Source organism: Pterocles gutturalis, unplaced genomic scaffold, assembly GCF_000699245.1.
Source record: "Pterocles gutturalis isolate BGI_N339 unplaced genomic scaffold, ASM69924v1 scaffold15553, whole genome shotgun sequence".
NCBI lineage: Eukaryota > Metazoa > Chordata > Aves > Pterocliformes > Pteroclidae > Pterocles > Pterocles gutturalis.
This window is the reverse complement of record NW_010120792.1, coordinates 39,594-63,905: the sequence shown is the minus strand read 5'-3', so window position 1 is coordinate 63,905 and position 24,312 is coordinate 39,594. Positions and strand designations below refer to the sequence as shown.

The following is a 24,312-nucleotide window of genomic DNA, read 5'->3' as shown; positions in this document are numbered from 1 at the left end:
TGTTCTCTATACATTTCTAATGTCTGTTTTAGTAGAGCCACATCATCCTCTTGCACTTGTCTTAAACTGTTCTTAGAGTTTTTAGGGAAATGTTGCATTACAGAGGTGCTGACATGTTTACAGTGGGTAACAGATCAATTTGCAGAAACAATGGTCTATTTTGAGATCTTTTGAAATCAAGGAAATTGTATTCACGTAAGAAATGTCAGGTCCAAACTGAAAAGCTGCCAGATTTAATTTTGTTTCTTTCTTTTAATGTATGCAGAATAGTTTTTTGGCTTGAATGCATATTTGCAATATGCTCAAATGTACTCATGCTTATGTATTTTTATTTTCTATAGGATTCAAGTGCCCTGTATGTTCAAAATTTGTATCTTCCGATGAAATGGATTTACATCTTGTGATGTGTTTGACAAAACCAAGGATAACCTACAATGGTAAGAAAGAAGTAAGCTGATAATTATTTATTCATTTTAAACATTAGAATGATAATAATTATTTAATAAGATACTCTGGTAACTAATTCAGTGGACTCAGAAAAGATGTATTTTTTTTGCTTGTTTATTTTTTCAAAATAATTCATAGGAACTTGGTCTTTTACTGCCTGCCAATATCATTTACACTGTTGACTTGTTCTACAAATATAAAATTATTCTTATTTGAGTGTGTGTATTCAATTTTTTTGGCCGCAAGATCAGGTATTGGTCAGTGTCTGTGTAGTGCCCACTTGAGATATGTGTAGTTTAAACACCCTCTCATCTAATGACAGGCAGGTCAATCAAGTCTCCTGGGGGCATTATTAAGGACTGTTACTTGATGCACTGTGCAGTTGCGCCTTATTCAAGAAAATTACCCTTTCTTGAAGGAGCTAAAGAACTTTCCTTCTTCATCAGATTGTGTTTGTGATACTTTATAAGGACTGGTAGATATGTATGTCTAACCTTCATTTTTTGTGGGTTTAGTGAGACTTTTGCCAATGTCAAATGAATCAGCTGTTGTAGCTCTGTTTTTTCCCCATACCATTACAGTCTCCTGGCACTCAGTTCTATGGCAAGCACACAAAAAGATTTCAGAGAACTGGTAATTCAAAAATCTTAGTGAAATCTTAGTGCCTACTTTGGCAGAGCTGCCCTAGCATCAGTAAGTCTTACAGTGCCTCCTAAATGAGCTTATTGCTCACCAGTCATCAGATGTGGAATATGTGAGAACAGAATGTGAGAAGAAAAAATTGTAGAGGGAAGGAAGTCAGTTTTTTTCTGGAGGTGCAGAGCAAAAAGTTGAGGTTCAGTGGTCACAAGTTGCATCAGGGAAAAATCTGATTCAATGTAAGGTAGAAATGCTGCATAATAAGGGTGGTCAGACACAGTAGCAGGCACCTGAAGAGGTTGTGCAACCTCCATCCTTGGAGATGATCAGCAACTGGTTGAACAAGGCCCTGAGCAACTTAGTCTAGCTTGGTCCTGCTTTGAGTGAGGGGCTGGACCTGAAGACCTCCTGAAGACCTTCCACCATAAGTTAGTTGTATAAATAACCTGCAGTGTTATGGGCTCTTTGACACTCCTGGCACCCTTGCAGTTATAGTATCCTACACTGGATTTTTTTTTTCCTTGGAACAAGTCTTGAAGAGTGGTTGGAACCACCTTTTTCTTTGTCTGGACAGCGATAATGCTTGGCCTTAATTGCAAAAATAATTTGAAATAATATATTTACAGTTGTGAAAGCCATTTCAAAGCACAGCACTCAGGAAAAGTAAATATTTTTTTTTCTCTTGGTGTTGCTGCACCATATATTTGAGAAGGTTGACTTCATCTAACAGAGGGGGCTTTGTTTCTTTTTGTTTTGCCTTTTGTAAATGAGGACTAAGCATTTTCAAGATAAGTTGTTAGAAATCTTTGTATGGAGGGATGTTGACCATCAAGAAGAAGCAGGCTAATTGCGCCAGTCAGGGAGGGATAATGCACTTGGGATCAGTTAGGGTAGAGCAGGAGGAGGCAAGCTGGCAAAGAGCAAGCTCTGGCAGTAATCCAACTGATGGGATGTCCACAAGTTATGAGTTGACTGAAATAATCTCTTGATAATCTGCAACACGACAAAAGCAGTTGTGGACAATGCAATATGAGTTATTACCAGGAACTTGTCCTTCAATTTAGCCGTGTGTCTGCTGTATAGAGAGCCTCAGAAACTCATTCTAGGAAAGGTTTATATAAGGTTGAAAGGACAAAACTACTGAATTACACAGACTGATTTGAGAAAGATGCTTACTTAGAAGTATGGTCTCATTCTCATAATAGAAATGTGCATTGATCCTTGTGATGGGTTAACCCTTGGCTGGGAGGCAAACCTAGAGCAAAAGGGATCCAGAACAAAAAGGGACGATCTTCCAGAGGACCCTCACCTATGTACTGAGCATGACGTGTATGTTATGGAATAGACTATTGGCCACTTTGGGTCTCAATCCCGAATCTAAGATTGAATCCTAGGCTAGTAATTGGGGCTGTGCTCCCTCACAGCTTCTCCTGTGGACAGCAGAGAAGCTGAAACACCTTGTGCTGTCCTGGCAACAACTATAAACATCACTGTTGTCAGCTTTCTTCTTAGCATAAATCCAAAACCCAGCCTCTTGCTAGCTACTATGAGGAAAGTTAACTCTGTTTCAGCTGAACCCAGGACATCTGTGACTCCAGTTGGTTAGCTTCTGGAGTCATGGACTAAATCTTAAACTGTAGCCTATAGCTTGTTAAATTACTGCAGTGCAAAGAAATAGAGAATATGGCTTCGGAGTAATGCAGTACTCAGTTGTTACTTTGTGGTATGATTGTGATCCCTTTAATGAGGCTAATGAAAGAGAATTAACTAGCAGATTGGTAACTTAATGCTGCCATGATTACCGGCCCAGAATTGCATATGAAGGTACGTGCTTTTTTTTCTTGTATATTTTGCTGTTTGCCACGATGAGGAGATCAGTGATGGATCTGCCTTTTTGTTGTAATCCATAACAAGGGCATCTCAAGTTTTGCTTGAGAGAAGAAAAGGTGCAGCTATCAACCTCTGGTACCTTCTTCCAAAATGGAAGGCATTTCTTTATGCTTTACTTTCTCATTGTTATCTTGGCCTTAGGCCCTATATACTTAAATAGAGCCAAGCAGGCATCATTTGCTTGTGTTGGTCACTGGTGGTTTCCCAGTCCTATTACCACTAGTAGGAATTTTTTTTCTCCATTTTTTTTCTCACCTTCTTTTCTCTCTGAATTTTGTGTTGCAAGTAGTTGAAGAGAGCCTTAGACTTTGCAGGTGGTGAAATGTTTAAAAATTGAGCAGTTGGATTGAACTGTGCTTATGTCTAGTTCTGTTTTAGATGTATTTCCTCATGATGCTGTAAGCGTATTAGTTGTTCTTTCTAAGAAACAACAGGGAACAAATTGTATGTATTTTGTCATTCTGAGAACACAAACCTCCTTTATTTTTAAATGTGAGTCTGAGGCATAGAGTCTTCCCCAGAAAAATGTTGTAAGACTGTTTAGATGTGATTTGAAGTTTAAAAAAAAATTAATGAGTCCTCCCAGACAATATCTAATTGCTTTCTGAGTTACCGTTGTGCATTGCATTTGGCAGCAGGAAGGGTCAGTGAACTGCAAACTCTGGCAGCTGTCTGATTTACATGTGTTTTCTGAAAGAGAGTGGTCACAAATTTGTCCCAGTTCTGTGCTGGAACTTGTACTGATTCTCATATAAATAAATCAGTATATTTTATTAGCCATGTTATTTCAAAATCATGTGACTTGCCTGCAGTAGAGATCTCATTGCTTATTCAATTTGGTGTGTAAAAAGAGCTCTTTCTTTTTTTCTGTGGAACTTTGTTCCAAGTATGTCTTAAATTACTTGTGGTGCTCACACATGAACCAATATCTAGACATTCTGATACGAAAGCTGGTTAAATGAACGGAATTGTGCAAAAACAATGTGTTTGGTGTTACTGTCTTAAATAGCCTTGCTTTTTTTAGCAATTAAAGACTCTCTTCATACAGTTACTTGCTGAGTTGCTGAGAAGCCAGAGTAGGTCCCATGCACTGGTTAGCCAGGGGTTGCTAGAAGCCATTTCTGTGAAGAAAGTGGGTTACTTGCTAGCTGACAGATTTTTTGAAAACCACTGCTAAAATATTATATAGCTGTACATATTCCTTTGAGGTTCTCCAAAGTGTTAAATGAGGCCCTTTGCACCATCTCGTTCAAGTTTGCCATGGTGAGTTACACGAGAGCCCACTTAGGGACTGTGCTGCACAAGATGTTGCCTACAAGGTAGCCCTGGGTTTTGGTCAGGCAAGGGCATTTACTTGAATGACACTCAGTGCTTTGGAAGCAACTTGCCTTTAACTCCCTCCTGATGATTAGACCTATCCGGTGAAGTTTAGGTTTTGAATATAATCATTGTTCATTTTGTGTTGTTACAGTATTAATGCTTTTTTCACTGGAAGATGCTTTATAAAAATTAAGGAGACATAGGAGAGACTGGTGTCTTTAGGGGCACTAGCTTTAGATGCTTTGCAACACATGCAACCAAATCCCTCTTGAAGAAACCTTGCAGTTTGTTCTGAAGTAATTTTGGTTTTCATTTTAAAAATCCTTTGTTTGTTTCTCAGAACACTTTGTAAAACTTTGTTATTATTAAAGGGCCCCTCTGAGAGCAGGGACTAGCAGCCTGGCACCTGGCCAGATGGGGAAGCCAGTGACCCCAGAGAGCTGGGGAGAGCCAGTCAGCTCACTAGACTGGTTGGTTGGCTCGGCAAGCCTGCCTGTCCTCTTTCAAAAGTTTTGATTGAATTAGCACATTTCTGTGGAATATTTCAGGTTTCATCAAGTCAGCACTTTGTTTCGGAACACTGTTCTACTGGAAACTTTCTAAGCAGGTCTCCTTAAAGCTGTATGCTCAGGTGTGCTGCTGCTTTGACATCGGTGCTGCTTCAGACTGTTCTGCATTTAATTCAGATAAGGCAGTGGGTCTAATTATTGGCCAACATGCTTGCTGAGGTTAATTTTAAGGGGAAAAGCTTTTGCTAGTGTAATTCCAGAGAGGGAGGGTATTGAGACATCCAGTGCATGAGCTGCTGGAGGTTTTTTCCTTACTCAAGGCAACAACTTTGCAATTATTCTTTTCCAATTACAGTAAGTGAATTTTTTAGCCCTACCACCCCAAAAAAGAGCAGGGGTTCAAACATCACAGATAGCAGGGATTACGTATATGATTTTATATTTAAAGTTTATCCAGCTCTGTTTTGAATGCAGGATTAGTATGTGGAAAGACTGTTATAGACAGAATATTGAAAGTTAAGGTAGGTGTACTGGAAGGAAAAGATGAGTGAAACTCGATATGTTATTGCTGTCCGGCAACACGACACGTAGCTAGCCAAATATTCCTGTGCCATCTAACCCAATTCAGAGTGACTTGGGCCACAACCATGCAACTGATTTAGATTAGCAAGGATGCAAAGCAGGGTTTTGTCACCAAGATTTAAATACACTGTTTGTTCTAAATCAGTTTGAGGTACTGGGTTAAGTTTTGTCTTGTTAGGAAAGAGAAATTACTGGTGCTGCCACATGCCGAGGCCTGCATGTGAGTGTCAGAATCTGGAGCTGGCATTTGTGTGAGCAAGAATCCTGCTAGAAGAGTTGTTGACATCTAAATGACAGCCATAACATCCACATTTCAATCAAAAGTAGGGACTTAAAGATTGGCATGATTCATCTAAAGGACTAACTAAAAATATTTTTTTAAACATTCTTTGTGAATGGGACTGTCCTAATTTTTTCTAACACAAGTTATAAGCTTTGTTGATTTGTGGCTGTTACATCTTCTGGAAGGCTATTTGTGCCAGAATGTACTCAGCTTATATTTCTCAGTAGAAGGGAAGAAGACCAGCACACCTTAACCTCATGTTTGGACCACTGAGATACACGATTCAGGTAGTTCCGCACCCTGCAGTGACTTGATTTCCTTTGTAATTTCTGTGCACAAAAAAAGAGAGAGTATTTTACTCAGTGGGGCTGATGCTCTCAGTTGTTTTGACTGATACACTCAAAACTTCAGTCTGGAATGAAAAGAATCGCCAACTTCAAGTTCCATTCTCTGCCAGGGTTCCTGAGGTCATAGCCTAAAAGACCTTGCAAAAGGGCATCTTGCCAGTCTGCCTGGAAAAGCTTAAGCCTTCTTCCTTGTCCTCATCCTTTAATAGGACTAGACTTTCAGCAAAGCAGTACAAAATAATACTAAGGCAAATCAGTTCTTTCATTCCACTTTATCCGAGGTATAAACTTCTCCATAGAGTTTATAATTTTTCCATTTTTGGAGTTTAACAAGATTCTTGGCTAGAAGTTTCTAGCTTCTTGCTCTGCTGTAGTTGGTTCTGTGCTCTGTCCTCAGGGATACTGGGGAGGGAGAATAGCATACTTCGTAAGGTAGTTTAACAGGACATGTAAACAGTTACTTATCCTGTGCTTGCAGTTAAAGTAGTGACATTTACTCCTGTTTTGATCTTGTGTACTCATGAACATCCTCCACAGTATGTAGGAGGCCCATTCAGTTTCCCTGGTGCTTTAAAAGAGTTTTATTCAGGATTTCTTGAAAATAGTTAGAACTGTTGAACATCTGTTGAACTTTGAGATTTTGCTTAACATGGTGACAGCAGAAGAACATTACTATAGTAAATAAAATATTAATCTGAGACACAGCTGTTATTCTGTGAGTTGGTATCATATCAGCTCAGACTTTTCATAACTTGTCCTGCAAATAATTTTTAAAATTTTAAGGAGGGAAATTGTGTTTGAAAAACAGTTTGTAGTTTGTGCTTCTTCCCTTTGGGAGTTGTTTGTAACAGTTGAACAAGGAGGAAACTTGCAGTGGTGTTCACCAGTGTAGTCTGTGGATAGCTCCTCACCCAAACCAGACTGCCAAGAGGAGCAGTGGCAAACTCTAGCTCTTCCTCCTTTTTGTTCAGTAAAGCTGTATTTCCATCTGACCATCCCACATGTCTCCTTCAACAGTTTTTGGTGCCTCACAGAAGAGTATCACTACAAAAACAGCCTGTTACATTTCGGTTTTGTTGGGGAGGATGATATTATTTTTATTGTGACATTTTAGTGACATTTTAAATGTCACAGAAGAGTATCACTACAAAAACAGCCTGTTACATTTCGGTTTTGTTGGGGAGGATGATATTATTTTTAAAGAGTAATGCTGACAAATGTCACTAAATAAAACCACACTCAAGCTCAATGTATAACTTCCTCCAAAAGGGGGTAGGACGTGCTCTGCTGACCCCATTTCAGCCTTAGTCAGGGGGTGAATTGGGTCAGTCTGTGTTAGCATGGAGTGGCAGTACTTTTGGAGGCCGCAGTCTCTTATCTTTCCTCCACACCCACCAACTGTCAACCCTTTGCTACAGAGTCAAAAAAGTAAGCTGTGTATTTCTAACGGTGTGGCTGTGAAGAAAGCTTCTGAAATGGGAGCATAGCGTAACTGAGATGGAAGTGCTTTGAATGTCTGTAACAGCAGTTCCCAGAACTGTGGACTACCCCATTTTTCTTGGTAAGATATAATCTCAGAGGTTTAGTGGTGGTAGTTGAGGTACTAATATTGCTTATTATTTTACTTTACATGTAAGGGAAAGGGAGGCACAGATTTGTGAAGAAGCTATGACAGCTCACTTTCATGGTTCAGGTTGGGGGTGCTTAATAGATTATGCTGAATTTTCTTGCTGTAATGAAGTAAAGTCAACAAGCATGTGTCCTGCTGAGGAGGACACACTACAGAGATCATATCCATTCATATCTTAAACTTTTCTCTGATTTGTTGTGAATGGGACTGACTCTTTTAATGAACCTTTGGGGAGGAGGGTATTTGGTGGTTGAATCTCTGCATACTTTCCCTTAAGCCAAGCCTAAATCTGCTAGACCAAACTTCCTGTGACAGAGCTATCGCAAATCACTCCTGGACAAAATAGCTGCAATGTCACCTCGTACTTACTTCAGTTCTTAAGAGTGGGACAACAATTTTCTTTTCTCAGTACATTGGAATTGCCTTTATATAAATGCATACATGTCCCATGGGAATATTTTATATGCAGCACTGCATAAATACAGTAAAGCTTTTGACAACTACAGAACAAGCCTTCTTGTTTCTGAAAGAAATGGAGAAAATAGGATCATTCATGTGCTGAATAGCTCAAGTTGTTTCCTTTCCTTATAAACTACTCCTAACCTCAGATACTGTCATTATCTTGCTTTGGTACTGACAGTGCCTCTAAGTTGTCATTGTTAAATGGCAATTCTTGTCCTAGAAGATTACAGATACACCTGTGAACCAGTGCTGCAAAGAACATCTGCAGATGACAAAAGGAGTGATTCAGATTGGGTTAGAAGAAGACCCGATATATTGTGCTGGGTGTCGTGTTTCTCTTATATAATGGCAGTGCAGTGCTGCATGCAGTAGAAAGCTAAGGGACAGTTTTGTTCACTCAGTAGCAGACGCTCACTGTGCTGTGACTGTATCATGTGAAGCAGGCAGATAGGAGCTACCTTCCCTTCCATGTCTTACATTTAATCGGTCTTCAGCTTTGAGAGGTCATTCGGAGGATGTCATAAATTGTGTCTGCAACTGCTGCAGTCTTGTGACTGCTGGGAATTTAGCTCCAGGGGAAATAATGTTCATAGTTTTGTATGGTAATTCTGCAGTCTTTAAAGCTGATACCTCTAAAAACTTGAGATTTTACTCACTTGTTCGCAGCAAGCTGACTTGTTTTTTGTAGTTGCTCTGTGGTAACAAAACCCTTGAAAATACACAGCTTTTCCTAATCTTAGAGAGTAGGTTTTGTTGGCTGTATTTTGAAATAAAATTACTTGAAATATTTAGGTTTTTAGACATAAATGCCAAACTACATCTTGCTGAGATTGAGTGATCTGTGTAAGAGTTTCATGGTATTTCCTTCCCTAAGTTCCTCACTGTTTTGCAGGAACTGCAACAGATTATTTGCAGAGCAGGATTTTTTTCTAAAGAAATATAAAAGAGGCACTCCTTCTTGCTCAGAAACTGCCCCAAGGGCAGATTAATTGAAAGTATTGCCTGAAATGTAATTTGTAATTTATTTATTTCTTCAGATTAAAATCTTGCTTTAAATCCTGCTACCCTTTGGTTACTTAAATAGTCTTGTGCTTCTGAGTTGCAGACTCAACAACCCTTCAATGACAAAAGAAGTCAGTCCAGCTTTTTCAGAAAGTTTCAGTGGTAGAACAAGGCTAACTCTTCAGAAACAAGCTGGGTGAAAACACTGTTAATGGGATACACTACTCTCAACTTCTAAACTGCAGATTCTTATAACTGAGAAAAGATTACCAGTTCCTAGAATTTTTAACAAAATTCAGTTATTCTAGAACAGGCTGTAAATTGCCCATTGACAGGAATTATATTGATTATATACTGACATAGGTACAAAATACTAGACTTGCCTAGTATGTCCTCCATGGAGGAACCTCTTTGCTCCCCAAAGTTTGTGTTACTTTGTGTCACGTGGCTACAGATTTGTTCAGCTGCAGAAATAACACCAAGTTCTAACACACAGCTGAAACATGAAAATCTTAACTATTGCTAGATTTAGTGCTGAACTATATTAACACTTATGAAACCGTGTTAAAATTTCCTCATAAAAACCTCAGATAACTTCCATTTTAAACATGCACTGATAGCTCTCTGTAATTTAAAGCCATATCAAATTTTCTTCATTTTGACCATGTTCCTCATCCCCTCCTTTCTTGTGCAAAGTTTCATTAGACAGTCTTCATGTATAACATTAGCTATTGGATAGCCTTCATGTAGCTAAGCAATAATGTATTCACTGATAATTTTTGGCCCACAAATAATGTTTATTTGTTTGGAATGAAGAGATGGGAGAAGAAATTGTTTGGTTAACACTTTTATCTTTTTTTCTTTCCAGTTTCAAGGAAGTCTGTTTCAGTCTATGGCTTTCTTAGCTGACATGCCTTGTTGCCATAATGGTGTCCAATAGTTTTGCTAGCCTGTAGATTTAAAAAATTAGCAAAATAAAACTTTAATATAGTTGTAGAAATATACTGCCAGATTACGTGCATAAAACTCTGAACAAATATTGGAAAATTGTCTTTGGAGACTTTGGGGTTTTTTTTAACACATCTCCCATGTTAATCTTTTTGTGTCATTATTTGTGAATGACCATGATTGCTGAACACTGTTAAAATTATGTGGATGTCTTTTACTTAATTTCTAGAATCTAGAAATTGATGCTCTTTTCTTTAAAATATAAAAGAAGGTCTGTTGTTGGTTTTGTGTGGGTTTTTTGTGGGTTTTTTTCCCCCCCTCTTGAAATTAAAGATCTATATACTCAGTATGTCACTGGGATAATGAAAACCTGTAGGTACCTGTACCTGTGTACTGTATCTCTGTGCTTACTTGAATAAATTATAATACTGGATTATGGGCTAGCGTAGAGCAGAAAACGAGATAACTTTGAAAACTCCGACTCAGTATTTGATGTTATCAGACATGTGTTGCATTCCATCTATGTCGCAAGGATAATTGCATTTAAAATAGGAATAGCTTGTAAAAAGCAATCTGTCTGCTGTGAACAGAAAAGACAGACAAGTAAAAATTATGCCGTGATTTATATCCCTGTCCTGTGTATGCACATTGACACCAGGCATTCAGTTTTAACTTGGAAAAGGCTGATCTTGAGCCTTTTGGGAAAAATACCCTGTAGGCCTAGCAGCTGGCACTGGGGTTAGTAAGCTAGATGTGCACACTGAGTTTTGGCACCAGTGTTTTCATTGTGTGTTGCTCAGTAGTGCATCATATCTTCCCTAAGAATAGTGTCTTAGTCAGGCACACCTGTTTTTCTCCCCTGCTCCTGTTTGGAGCTTAGGCTCATAGTTTCATCTTTCGTACCATCTTCCTTAGTGCTCCCTACGCATTAATTTTGCGTCAGATCTAACCAAACTCCTCTGCAAGCTTGCAAAGAAATGAATCAGTTACTTGGCCAATGTTAAAAGACTGGGAAAAAAGACTTGGCAACATTCGGGGTGCTCAGGGCACCTGTAGGAAGCCTGAAATAGGAACTCGGAAAAGGACAAAGTGAACAAAACACTGAATGAAATACTGTATCCTGCTTCAAAACAAGTCACCATTAAAGTAACCCGTGTTGCCCAGAGTAATAGGATAGCTAACTGCATCTGAGCTTCTCCTCTTCATTCCCTCTCTGCCTCTGCTCTTCAGTGACGCTATTGCCCTCCCCTTTCCTTCCATGAAGGTTTCTAATGTGCCTGCTTCACCCACATTGTGTTTGATGAGAGTTCTTATAAGACATGTAGGCCAGCACGTCGCCATCACCCTCTCGGTTTGTTGCAGACCATTACTGGAATGAAACTTCTTAATTGAAAGTCATTGCAAAGCAATTTCTTTGGCTTCTGACCATAGGTTCAGTGATGGTGAATAGTTGAAGCCTTGCCATTTGGGAAAACTGTGTTCAGCAATCTTTTTGGTCTCATTTCGTGTGGGGATAAAATAAACTCAGTCCCTTTAAAAAGCTGCCAAAGCAAAAGAGATTTCCTAACCTCAGTAGGGGTCCTTTTGTACAGTTTCATCAACATCCTGCACTTGCAAGGTCTTTTTCAATTTAGGTCTTGCCTTCAGCTTGATCAGAGACAACCACCTTCTGTTGTACCTACTCTGCCACATCCATGCTCTGCTTTACTTTCCCAGGCTGTGTGAACACTCTTGGTGATACCATCCACTTTGATTTGGGAAAGTTGCTCATTTTAACAGCCTTACAGCATCATAGTTAAGTCTTCCGTCTCACCATAGAGCTATTTGAAGAGAACTGTCTCTACATCGTATATGAAAGGAATTCTTCACCTTCCTCCTGACCACAGTGGTATCTTTTCCTCATTAAATTATTAACTCAGATTCCCAAGTGATCTACTATCAGAAGAAGCTTCTGTAGATAAATACACTTGGGGTTTTATGCCTGGTTGGTTGTGGTGGGGTGGGTTGTTTTTTTTTTTTCTTTTTTAGCTTGGTGTTTTTGGCTTTGGTAAAGAAGTAATCCGCTGCACAAGGCAAGCTGGACTTCAGGCCTCTCTCATTCTTCTTGAGAGAGAACAAGTCACAAGTCTTAATTTCTGCTTGTTGCTCAGGGCAAAACCATATGGTTCAGCCACTTTTGGACTGGATCTCTGGATTGCAACCCCAAGTTCTCAACAGGCCTGAATTGGTTTTTCATCTCATAGCAGCTGCTTAGTGCTGGTACAGATTGTCAGGTACATATAAGTAGCCCTTAAATATTTTGCTTTGTTTTACTCCTCAGATATGATAAGCATTATTTAGCAAAGAATAAAAATGGTAGATCTACATGTGTAGATCCCACACTGGTATTGTTCTTTTTTCCCTGCTTCTATAAGTTTCCTTCATCGCAGCTATCTCCAGCTCCCTGCAAGAAACAATCCTCTCTAACTGCAGCAGGCTCTTTGTCAGCAATACATGCTGGTTGCCCCTGGCCATTTACTCAACCACTCCTTCTTTTGTAGTGTATCTGTGGTGTAAGATCCTCTTTGATGGTAAACTCAGCCTTAAGAAGTATAAATCATTCTTACCTGATGGAGCCAAGGAGGAGGTATTCCCCAAGTGATAGTTCCTTACGCTGTTTCCTAGGGAGTCTTATTTTGCTGCTGTTGTGTTTCTTGTGGATTTGCCCCTTTACATGCTACTTTTGATTTCACTCCTGACATCCAAGATTAATACCTGATAACCTAAGAGATCATGTAATATTGAGTTAGAACTAAGAAGATAGCCCGAAAGCAGCTTCCTTGTTCCAGCTGCTGCAGTAAGCAGCTTTTGTTTCAGATGGTATGTGCTGGGGTGCACCATTCATAATGGAGTTTCACGGTGGGGCACTAATTTGCTACTGCTGCATTCAAGGCTTTTTCACCCAGTCGCCTCCCAGTGAGACAATATTCATAAGTATTTTAATCTCCCAGGAATAGTGTTTCTGAAGGGGAGGGGGAAGCCTTGGGACAAAGACAGTGTCCCAAGGAAAGACTATTCAAGAACAAGGTACCTCTTGAGTAATTCAAAACACAAATATACGTCAGTTCATTTGGAATAGGGCCGTAAGGCAGGATGGGTAAGGCTGGCATGAAGTCCCTTTGCATCATGTTATGGAGGATGGGAGTGTTTATTTGTGAACAGGTGCAGCTCTTTGACCCGTATCTAGACTAAAATTTGACAGTTTAAGGACATGGTACTTACAAATGTGGTGAACAGAACTTTAGAAGTCAGTACAACAGGAGAAAGTTGTTTACCTATCTTGAGATGATTTAACGTCCAAGGGCATCTTTAACTGCAAGCAGACTGATTAAACAGAAGTTGGAAATACTGTAGCTTAAGCAGTAGTTTCAGAGTCAATCAGATAATTGTCTCTTGCAGATCTTGTCTCAAGCAAATCTTGAATCACTCTGGAAACGCATAGTCACTCTGGCAATAAGTCTCAAGACAGAAGCACAAGATGTTTCATGTCCAATTGCATTGATAAATTTTATCTTGTATGAGTACCTATTTCACTCCAATGTTTTCTACCAGAAGCATACATACAGACTGAGAAAGTTGGTACACTGATCATGATAGCATAGGAGTAGCTGTGGATATTGTTGCTTGGAAGTGAGGAGCTTTATTTCTCAGACTACTTGGCCTTTTTTCAAAGCCTAGCTCTTCACTGGGAGTCCTTGGCTGCAAACGTGACTTTGTCTATGAGCAAGATGTCTTAATTGGACATTGTATGAAAGCTGTGTTATTTAACCTTGGGATTTAAATTTTTTTTTTTTTTTCAGAGCTGTAGCTTGTATTGACACCATGTATCTTAAAGTTGCAGATAAATTTCCATTGTGGCCACTGAAGCAAACCTCTCTACAAAAGAACTGCTTCTCTCAGTGCACAAATCCCTCTCCCCTCTATATTATTTAATATACCTAATTAGAATTGTATCAAGGTAGCTAGGACTGTACCAGCTTTATCCTGCTCCCCAAAATTTATTTCTGTTGCTACTGTTTTCCGGTTTTTTTCTTTATTCAACAAAAAGTATTTTTTTTTCTGCCATACACCTGATCATTATCTGTTTGAACAGGAAGCATCTAGCTGTTTCTCAGAATCTGCTTCTGAAAGCTGAGAATGTCCCACAAAAATATAAATCCAGTTCTTCAACTTTTGGCTTAGCTGAGAAACAATGAAACTTCTGCAGCCACCTCCCTCGAGCTCAGCGCAGTGTTGCGATACAAGTATTGCAACTTGGGTCTTATTCTGCAAATATTTTTCTTGTGTGGCTTTCACTTTGTTTAGTGTGCTCCCTCCCCTTTACCTTTGTGTTTTAAGAGGAGGGAACACCGAAGACTGTAGACAATGTTTGTGCAGAAAGTCATGATGGGTATCTGTATGTAGATATCTCGGTCTTGGACCAACACTGAGCAAGGTGAGAGGGAAGGGGGGGAAAAAAAGGATAACACTTGGACTTTGAATAGAAAATTGTAATGGGCAGCCATGTTGTTGCAAGGGTTGAAGAGTGAGATGCCAAACAACATCCCCCCAGAATTCATCAAACGCTTTGTCAGTATTTGAGGAAGTGTGACATATGTTGTAGATGGTTAGTTTGGTTATAGAGAGGTTATGTTTTTGTGTATTGTGGTGCGGAAGGTGTTTTTAGATTGGTTAAGTTCTTGGTATTACTGCACAAGTTGTGCACTGGTATTTGGGACTATTTTGCCTGTCAGAAACACATTAAAAGTTACAACATATGGATATTTAATTAGCATATGTGTATTAGTTTTTTCATCAGTATGAAAGGGGGTTTGGATTGAAGTTACTCAGCAGAGCTGAATTCTGAATTTCTACATGCTCAACTTGCTGGTATTATGAATCCTGAAAACCACTTAGTTCTGGTTCAAGTAAAAACACTAGATGTTAAAAACCTTCCCTTTTGCATCTGACCTACAGGACGTTGCTTGTGTTAGAGAAATAAGAAAAAATAAGAAATGTTTCTGGTCAGGAACTGACTGTTTCTTCAGAAGGTATGTTCCTCACTGAGGGCTGTGTAAGTTCAACTTCTGGCCGTGAAGGTGCAGTCTTCATAGGGGGATAAAGCTAATGGCTGTAGCTCTGCCTTGCTAAATCTGCTGACAGACCCTGTAGCTTGGAAAGCTCTGAGTGGCAAAATAAGCATCTTCTGCAGTGACAACTGAACGATCTTTCTCCTGCTATTGAGGGCTCTGAGTACTAAAGCATCAGCTCACCTTCAGAGTGTCTTACTGCCCCAGTTTTTGAGCAGCAGCAGAAGGCTGACCTGGTCATCCAAGAACGATCCCTCACTGGAGAATGCTGAATCAAGGATGTTCCTCGTGTGGCGGCCAGAATACTGAAGAACAGGTAGAATGCCAAAGAAACTGCTTGCTCTCCAAGTGCTTAGGATGGACTAGGAGAGAAAGCTTTTGCTTGCAGACAGTTCCAGACTGCAAAGATTGCTACTGAGCTACTTCAGAGAAGCACACCCACATGATGGTCCTTCCATTCCAGTGTCTTACTTCTCCCAAGGATATCAATCCCAAATAAGAAGGCTGTCTATATTATTTGTATCAGATAGTGACTAATAATGTTAATCTCTTTCTCCTTTCTCCAATGCCTGCATTGCAACAGTAAATTAAATGACAAGATGGGGGGTAGGAAGAGGGGTAGAAGAAGTAGGTCTAGAGAGAATGGTATTTTGGGGAAAATGGGTGTGAAGAAAAGGAGAGCATAGTAGGAAACAGGTGGAAAGGAATTGAGAGGGAGAAAAACAGATGCAGCAGGAGCTGGAAAGAGCTAGTAAATCAAATCTGTAACATGTAATAAGAGTGTGTTAATCACATAGACAGTTTCTGGCTACCAAACAAGTTACCTGTGGAAAATGCAGGTCTTTTGGATCTACTTGTTTTTGTAAGTGTGTGAAGAAAAACTTTGGATCATCCAAGAAGGCGATATCAATAAAAGTCTAGAATAAATTCTGCAATGTGGATAAATTCATGCTATGTGTGTGAGGAAATATGTTGGTTCCTAGGTATCTATAACTTGATGTACTCTGTTTAAAAACGAACAAGCAAGTCTCTATTACTGAACAGAGATATTTTTAGTAATTGCCAACAAAAATGAATGAATGTGTAACAGACAGATGGTAATATGTACTATTTAATAGAATCATAGAATCATATAGGGTAGGAAATGACCTCAAGGATCATCAAGTCCAACCCAACACCACCTAACTCCCTAAACCATGTCCCTAAGCACCACATCTCCACGTTTCTTGAACACCTCCAGGGATGGTGACTCAACCACCTCCCTGGGCAGCCTGTTCCAATGTCTGGTCACTCTTTCAGTGAAGAAATTTTTCCTAATATCCAGCCTAAACCTTCCCTGGTGTAACTTGAGGCCATTTCCTCTTGTCCTATCACTTGTTACTTTAGAGAAGAAGCCAGCACCCACCTCACTACACCCTCCTTTTCAGGTAGTTGTAGAGAGTGATAAGGTCTCCTCTCAGCCTTCTCTTCTCTAACCAACCCCAGCTCCCTCAGCCGCTCCTCGTCAGACCTGTGCTCCAGACCCTTCACCAGCTTCGTTGCCCTTCTCTGGACCTGCTCCAGCACCTCAATGTCCTTCTTGTGGTGAGGGGCCCAAAACTGAATTGAATTGAATGAAGTTTCATCAATATTTTTAACTTCTTATGGCTCTTGTTTTACCAGTTTAAGTGCTGATAAGATAATGTTCAGAAGGTATGTTCAAATAAGTTTTAGTCATATTCCCGAAAAGGTGCACTTTTGTGTCATTCGTCACTGTTACGCTAGCTGTCGTGGCAGCTTCCACAGACATTTAAAGGTCTTTCTAACTTGGTGTTCTGTTCCCAGTGAATTCTTAGAGAGAAATGAATACTGCAGCTATAAAGTGACATCTCTCCAAATATTATCACCGTCTCCATGATTTGTGACTTGGGATTTCCTGAGCCTAGGCTTGTAACTGTGTCTTAAAAAGAAAAAAATGAAGCAGTAGCACAGATTTTAATGACTTAATCCATAAAGTATGTGTTGCATGTGCTTTTGCAGTCATCAGTTTAGAGGCAGACTCTTTCATTTCAGACTATTTCGGGCATTGCCTATAATTTTAACCATGGCTGAGTTGGTGGATATATTTGATAGTTGTTGGATTTATTTTTCAAAAATTCTAGGAAAAAGTTTTTAATTGGTAAAATATGTGAAAAAATTGCCAGGTTGATTGTATTTTAATTCAGTACTACCTATTTTGCTATAAATGCAGGAGTAGAATAGTATTTATTTTTCAGTAAAGATAAAAGCAGAATTTTAGGAGGAAAAATTACTGACAACCAGAAAATAAAACAGTAGTATCATTACCCAGGGATAGAGGAGAGGAAGAAGAAGTACTTGAGTAGGCGCAGGAGGGAAATACTATGCTCTTTTGCCAGATTTTGACACCAGTCTTTGGCTAGTGAGTACTTGTTTCAAGTAGCTGGGAAGGTGGAGGAGTGTTTACCTCCCATTTGGTGCAAGGCAGATGGATGTGGGGGTGTGGTGAGTGTTTGTGTATGTAACCACATGTGGGCGAAATGGAAAAATGTGGCCTCGGCTTATTTCCTCTTCCCACTTCCATTTAGGTAATACACTCATATAAATGTTTTAATCATAACATTAATGAGATCTCAAACTGTTCTTTTTTTTTTTTTTTTTTTTACAAGAGAAAAGAGAAAAAGAAATCACTGCTGAATCACTCCTCTGCAGGAAAATATGAAAATATGAAAAGAAATAAATTGTTCAGACTGCAGTAGTTCTGCCTGAAATGATTTACACATTTTTCCATAACAGATACATTTAAAAGTCAGTGTTAAATGGCCCTTAACCTGACTTCCATCTGGTGTAAGCCAGTGTTGGTACAGGGGAGTGCTGTACGAGACAAGTACGGAAGAAACTCTGACCGGGGTCCAGGTCTAACAGGTTTTTTCAGTCCTTTTTCTTTGTGTGGGATTGATGATCCAAATAACTTAAAATAGTCAAAAGGGAGTTGGACCCAAAATGTCATAGGTACTTGAAGGGTTTGGTTTTGCTGTCATCGCTCTACATGTGTAATCAATTATGAGCACAATTACACAAGTTTGGGTTTGTTAACGTGCAGTGCCAAGTTGCACGTGGGCATTTATAGCAGTTGGGTATTTGGTACTAATTCCTTCAGTATTTACGTTTTTCTCTTGCACAACAGCTTGGTAGAATTTGTAAGGTTAACACAAGAAGTAGGGAATGCCAGCTCATTATTTCAGAGGAAGAAGAGCATTGAAACCTGTTAACAAAATCTCTTGTGCAGGGGTGGCAGAACTCCACCACATTTGAGTCCCCGTCCATGCCAGTCATCATCAGTGTTCACACCAGCTCCTTCTGGCACGACTAGGCAAAGCCTGGTGTGTGGCCAGCGGCTCGGCCAGATGGAAAGCCTGGGGTGCAGCCAGGGAGGGGAGCAAGCGGTTTGCCTGGCACTTGTGCAGTAGGGCTGGTATTGGGAAGAGGGCGGCTAATGGCAGCTAGGGAGAGTGCCGGAGGGAAGGAGTCTGACACTTAGGGCAGGGCTGGTGGGAGATACAAATGTTTAAACTGGCATCTTGCCCCAATGTTAGCCAAAAGGTGCAGAATCTTGTTAATCGCTCAGCGGGAGTTCAGACCCAGGCGTTGTACGGTCTGGGGAGCTCACAGTAAGCCTGACAGGTACGGTAGGGAACGATATGAAGGCAGTTCACAGGAATGTTTCCTTTCATAAATTGTATTTTTATTGGACAGCTTTTTAGTTTTTGTCATCAAAGCTTGATTAAATGCTTCCCTCTTGAGAGTGCTGAGGGAGGGAGGCTGGGGATTAGTTCACTGGAGGTATCTTAGTGCCATTTTTTTTTGGCAGCTGCTGGGCTGATAAAGTGACTCCATGGAAAAAAATTACTTTTATTAAGTATGCTCTGTGTATATGATATATGCTTGAATTATTAATGGCGCTTCTTCATGTAACCGAACTGTGGGAAGAGAGTAGATCTGCTCATAGGACTTTCGGCAAAGTACTTGTGTAAAGAAGCTGTCTAGGAGAGTAGAATCTGAGAACCTCAGGCAAAGACTAATATCTCTGTAGCAGGACAATGCTGCCTGGAGAGTCTTTGCCTCCTGGTGTCAGATATTAAAGTATCTTTTTATTTAAAAAAAAACAAAAACAAACCTCAAGGAAGTATTTATCCTTAGCACCCTCTTCTGGGCAAGTTCTTACTGTCAGGATTTTGTAACAACAGTTAGGAGTTCTTAAGATCTTTTGTATTGTTTTAAATTGCTTTCTCTCTTAGGTACCTCTAATGTTCTCAGAAATTTATCTGATAGAACAATATGAATTATGTTACCATGTGTAAAATACATGTTTGATTTTCTTCATTGTGATAGGTGTGTATTGTTTATTATTTTGTTTTGAATATTTTTCTTTATAGCAGTTCACCTCATGTTAGGGATTGTTCACATATCCTCGTGAAGATGCCACACATGTGGCATTACACAGTATTTTTAGCATAAGGAATGAATATTAGCAGAGACTGAAATAAGCACTCTTTTAGAAACCCAAGCACCTGCAAGACAGCTTGCTATCATTCTAAGGGAAACTATGTAGACCTAATTTCATTTCACTTTTTGCTGCAATGATAGCTTTTTAGCTGTCTACTTGTCATTTTCTGTGTGATTGGAATGCTGTAGTGATGAGTATTGGAGCCACTGGAGAGAACAGCTTACAAGCTCTAGTGGTTTCTCAGTGGTACCTGGGAATGATCGTCTCCATAAATAGTTCCTTTAGGCTCCTTTTGGTCAAGAAAGGGGAAGCTTTTCCCCAGAAGCTGTAGAAATTTGAATATATGGGCTTTACTTTGCCAAGTGTGGGCCTTTCTGATCTGCCGGACATTGCCAGCTTGGTTGTTACGTGGTCCCTTGTTGGGAATGCTCTGTGCACTGTGTGAGTTCGCATCTAACTGGGATTTTTAACCTGCTCCTGGCAAATAGGGCCTTACGTGATCTCCTGTTTTGCTTTGTGCTAAGACTGAATTCTGCATCCCACATTCTGGCTAAGAGAAGTGTCCAAGAGAGAAGGTTTTTATTGAAAATAATATTTTTTCCCAGAAACTTCTGTGTGAAAGCCAGCTCTTGTGCATTCCTGGTAACTTACTTTCTCCTCATTTGTTATGGGGCTTGCGAAAAATTCAGTATCTCCAGGTCATTGGAGGGATACAGCACTGATCTTTCCCTGATGGAAAACTCCCACTCCTATTGCTAACAGTTGTATACTTTACATTGAGGAAAAGATGGATGGGATGTGGTAGAACATGCTGACATGGTGAGAATTGGAGGTTGAAGGTGTGAAATATGAGTACCAGAAAGGCTGGTGAAAGCAAGCCAGATGTGTAGAAGAGAGTGGAGTAGGAGAGCAGTAAAAGCAAATGATAGGACAAGTGTTCAGAAGTTGAGAAGATCTTTACCTAGTTCATTACCTGCAGCGTCCTGTCTGGAGAAATGTTATGTTCAGGCTTGAACTTAACCTCCATAGTGAAAACTGAGCATAGGGAAGAGGGGACAGCTAGGAAAAACCCATCCAGCATGAATCCTCAAAGCCCTGGAGACATTACATACCATCTGTATGAAGAACCCAACTTCTCCAATGCTTAGCTCGTGTGCTCAGCAGCACAGCATGCCTGCTGCAGCTCTGTGGTTCAGAGCACAGGTTTCCGAGGCCAGACCAGAGGAGCCTGTGCAGTGGGGTACGGGTCTGCTGGGAGGGTATAAACTCCAAAGGGATACTGGCTGTTGATTATGGCTACCCCTCTTCTCCATATGGGTATCTTCCTACAGGACTTTATTTTGAGCTACAGCTGTGTTCAGGCAAGAAACTGAATCATAACCATATTTTAATTTGAGCTGCTGTGAGGTCTCCCATCAGGAATCTTCAGTCACCTGGTATGTGACTGATCCTCACCTTGACAGGGCTTTTTGCAGGACAAGAAGTATCTTTTGTAGCTGTCCTTGATGTTCTGAATAAAGAACATTTTGCTTATAGTAGTCTATTTTTTAACCATTTAACTTTGTCCTTTCTTTAGAGGATGTGCTGAGTAAAGATGCTGGGGAGTGTGCAATATGCCTGGAAGAGCTGCAGCAAGGAGATACTATAGCACGGCTGCCTTGCCTCTGCATATATCATAAAGGGCAAGTATTCCTCACAATGCATATAAAATTCCAGAAGGTTGCATTTATTGGGTAACTCCTCTACCGGGGGCTTACAGGAGCACTAAAACTTAGTTGCTTTTTACATTTGAAAAACAAACAAACAACAAAGAAACAACAGCAGCAATCCTAAAGATGTTTTTAAAACGACATCTTTCTGCCTCTCCAGGGATGTGTTTTCAGTGTCAGTTTTCCCTGTGACATAGTCTTCTCACACTTGCATGAAAAGCCCACAGGAAAAAAAAAAAAAAAAGGTGAAATCACCTGTATGGGCAAGGGGTACACATCATAGCTATGGAGCTTAGGTTGTGTGTTACCTACATAATAAAAGTTGTGGTAAGTGCTAGTAGACTTGGAGGGGAAAGGGGGAAGCACTTTTTAAACCTGTTTTGTATTTGTTTCTACAAGTGTTTGTAACTACAGGAAGTAAGATGTCAGTGAATGATACAAGCAAGATGATAGTGTTAGTAGTCAAGTAACCTGTGTCTAGAAGCTGGATAGCAGTTTGTAAAATGCTTCCTTAGAAGATTTTAACACTTAAGCTATTTAGTTGTTCAACAGTGTTTAATATCCAAATACTACTGTGGTTTGGGGGTTTTTACATTTTCAATGAATGTTGAAATATGTGTGCATATACATATAATTCTTTGTATTATATAAAATTCGACTATTCATTGAAATTATGAGACACCAATTTATATTCATATGTTACTGCTAAATGTTACTGAGATATTCATGTCAATTGTTTTCATTTTTGTCTTGCATCCAACAGCTGCATAGATGAATGGTTTGAAGTAAATAGATCGTGCCCTGAGCATCCATCAGATTAAGACAAGATTCATGTTTTTAGGTAATATTTATTTTCAGACACATACATTTCAACAATAAATATCTTGGTTAGCTGAAATAACTCTTTATGCTATTCTTTTTAATTTGTGAATTTGCAACTGTGTTGGCACTGTAATAGTAACCAGTAAGTATTGACGTATATTGCAATATGTAAAAGGTTTCTATATCCTTATATGGCATGGTCTGAAATTATGCATTCCAGTTTTTGGTACTGGAAAGTGGCAAGTCGGTGCCAATAAAGCATTAGCATTAACTTTTAAAGAGTATTTTTTCCATGGAAATGATACAAAATTAAAATAATACAGTTGTGTAATTTTGGATTGTTCCATGAGTACTGGTATTTATTTCTGATGGAAAGCTTTGGGAATCATGAAAAAGTTGAAAGTAGGTATTTCCAAAACAACTTTCATTTTAATGCATTCCAGAATGTTTAAAATGTATAAATAAATTAAAAATGTTAACATGTTTCTATCCATCCCATCTTACAGAGGTTCACATTTTTCCAGCTTATGTTTTGTGTTAATGATTTTGGATCTGCCATCAATGTCAAAGGTTTAAAGGATAGGTTTATTCTTTTAGTTGACTAGTTCAAAACTTTATCTTGCATGAAAGTACTGCTTGTAAACATTGCAAAACACACCAACAATCATCATAATTATTAGAGAAATTGAGATATCTGGAATTCTCGCTGGTAGCTGAGGGTTTGGTTTTGTTGTTCTGATGGAAAAAAAATTCTAAAGACTTTATCATTGGCATCTATTCATTTGTTTCATCTTCCTTCATGAGTCTGCGTTGCAGGTCACATTGCAGTGCTGCGGTTGCTGCAGGGGTAGCAGAGAAAACCTGAAGGAGGGTATCCTACTACAAGGATAAATTGTTTTAACTTCAGGGCAGTGTTAGCTGAAATTAAGAAACAAACATGTTTCCTATATTGCTCCAACAACTGCATTGTGGAAGAAGCCCGCATGCTGTTTATGAACACATCTGTCTCTGTCTGAGGTGTCTAACCTCATGTTAAATCCTATTGTCTTTTTTTTTTTTTTTTTTTTCACAGCAGAGATGGTGATAATTAGGGGCTGAGGGAAAAAGGGAAGGAAAACACAGTGGTTGTGCTCATGCTGTTGGAGTGTGTTATGTACTGAAACAGCTGCAATGATGGTACTTTGTCTTCTGCTTTTTCAACAGCTGCTTCCACTGATGGGAAAACAGAGATGTGAGGCACAGCGTGCCTGGCCTGAGACTTACAGCTCTCTGTGGCTGAAAAAGGCAAAGATGGACAGTGACATGCAAAAAGCATTGCAGCCACCGGTTACTTGCCAGTAGTGCTCGGTATACCAAACACTCATGCAAAAGACACACAGGGATTTTGAAAATGCTGCACGTTCTGTAACAATCGTCTCCCCACAGACATTACTGACACTATTTTGTATTGAAGGCCAAAGTTCCTAATTTCAGCCTAACTTCTGGTTCTGTGAAGAAGCAAGTTATTGGACATATTTCCTGATGCCTCCAGTGGAAGCAGAGATGTTCGATACATGCTGTCTGAGACCCTTGCAGGAAGATGGCCCCGGTTTTGAGTGGGACTGTTTTCACCATCTCATTGGCTGAAGAAGAGTAAATGGCAAACTAAATATAATCTAACAGTGTGACCTTAATTTACTGAATTCACACCCTGTTTTACATTCTTCACTTCTTTCAAGAACAGAAAACATAAACTTCTCTGCATAGGAACACTGTATTTCAAAATTTTGTAACTAAACCTTTGTCACAATGCAGTCCAAAGAGTAAAACCAAGACAGGTAACTAATTTATGTTGGTCAAGCTATAGGGATTGTTGAAATCTGCATGTTGTATTGCTATTTAAGTAACTAAAACTTCTCTTCTACTGCTTGTGAGTAAAAACAACAACAAAAAAACAAAAATGCAGCAAAGCAAAATCTTACAGCTATGCAACTTTTTTTTAAATAGGAAAAAAAAAAAGAATTACTGATTTTAAGTGCTGCCAGTTAAGGTAATTTGTTTAACGGGTATTTTTTTAAAAATGTTTCAGGTAATTATTTTATTGTACTACTGTCATCTCCAGGCTGCCTCC

The 24,312-nt window shown here is 39.5% G+C and overlaps 1 protein-coding gene across 1 annotated transcript; it reads left to right on the top strand.

Annotated features, from left to right (window-relative positions):
• Positions 1-341: 341 nt before the first annotated feature.
• ZNRF2 (zinc and ring finger 2) lies at positions 342-24,027 on the top strand (the record flags this gene model as incomplete). Its single annotated transcript, XM_010077026.1, has 4 exons — positions 342-437; positions 21,248-21,353; positions 22,144-22,221; positions 23,406-24,027. Coding segments are annotated over 3 exons (260 nt in total), but the record flags the coding sequence as incomplete, so codon positions are not given.
• Between the last annotated feature and the right edge of the window lie 285 nt (positions 24,028-24,312).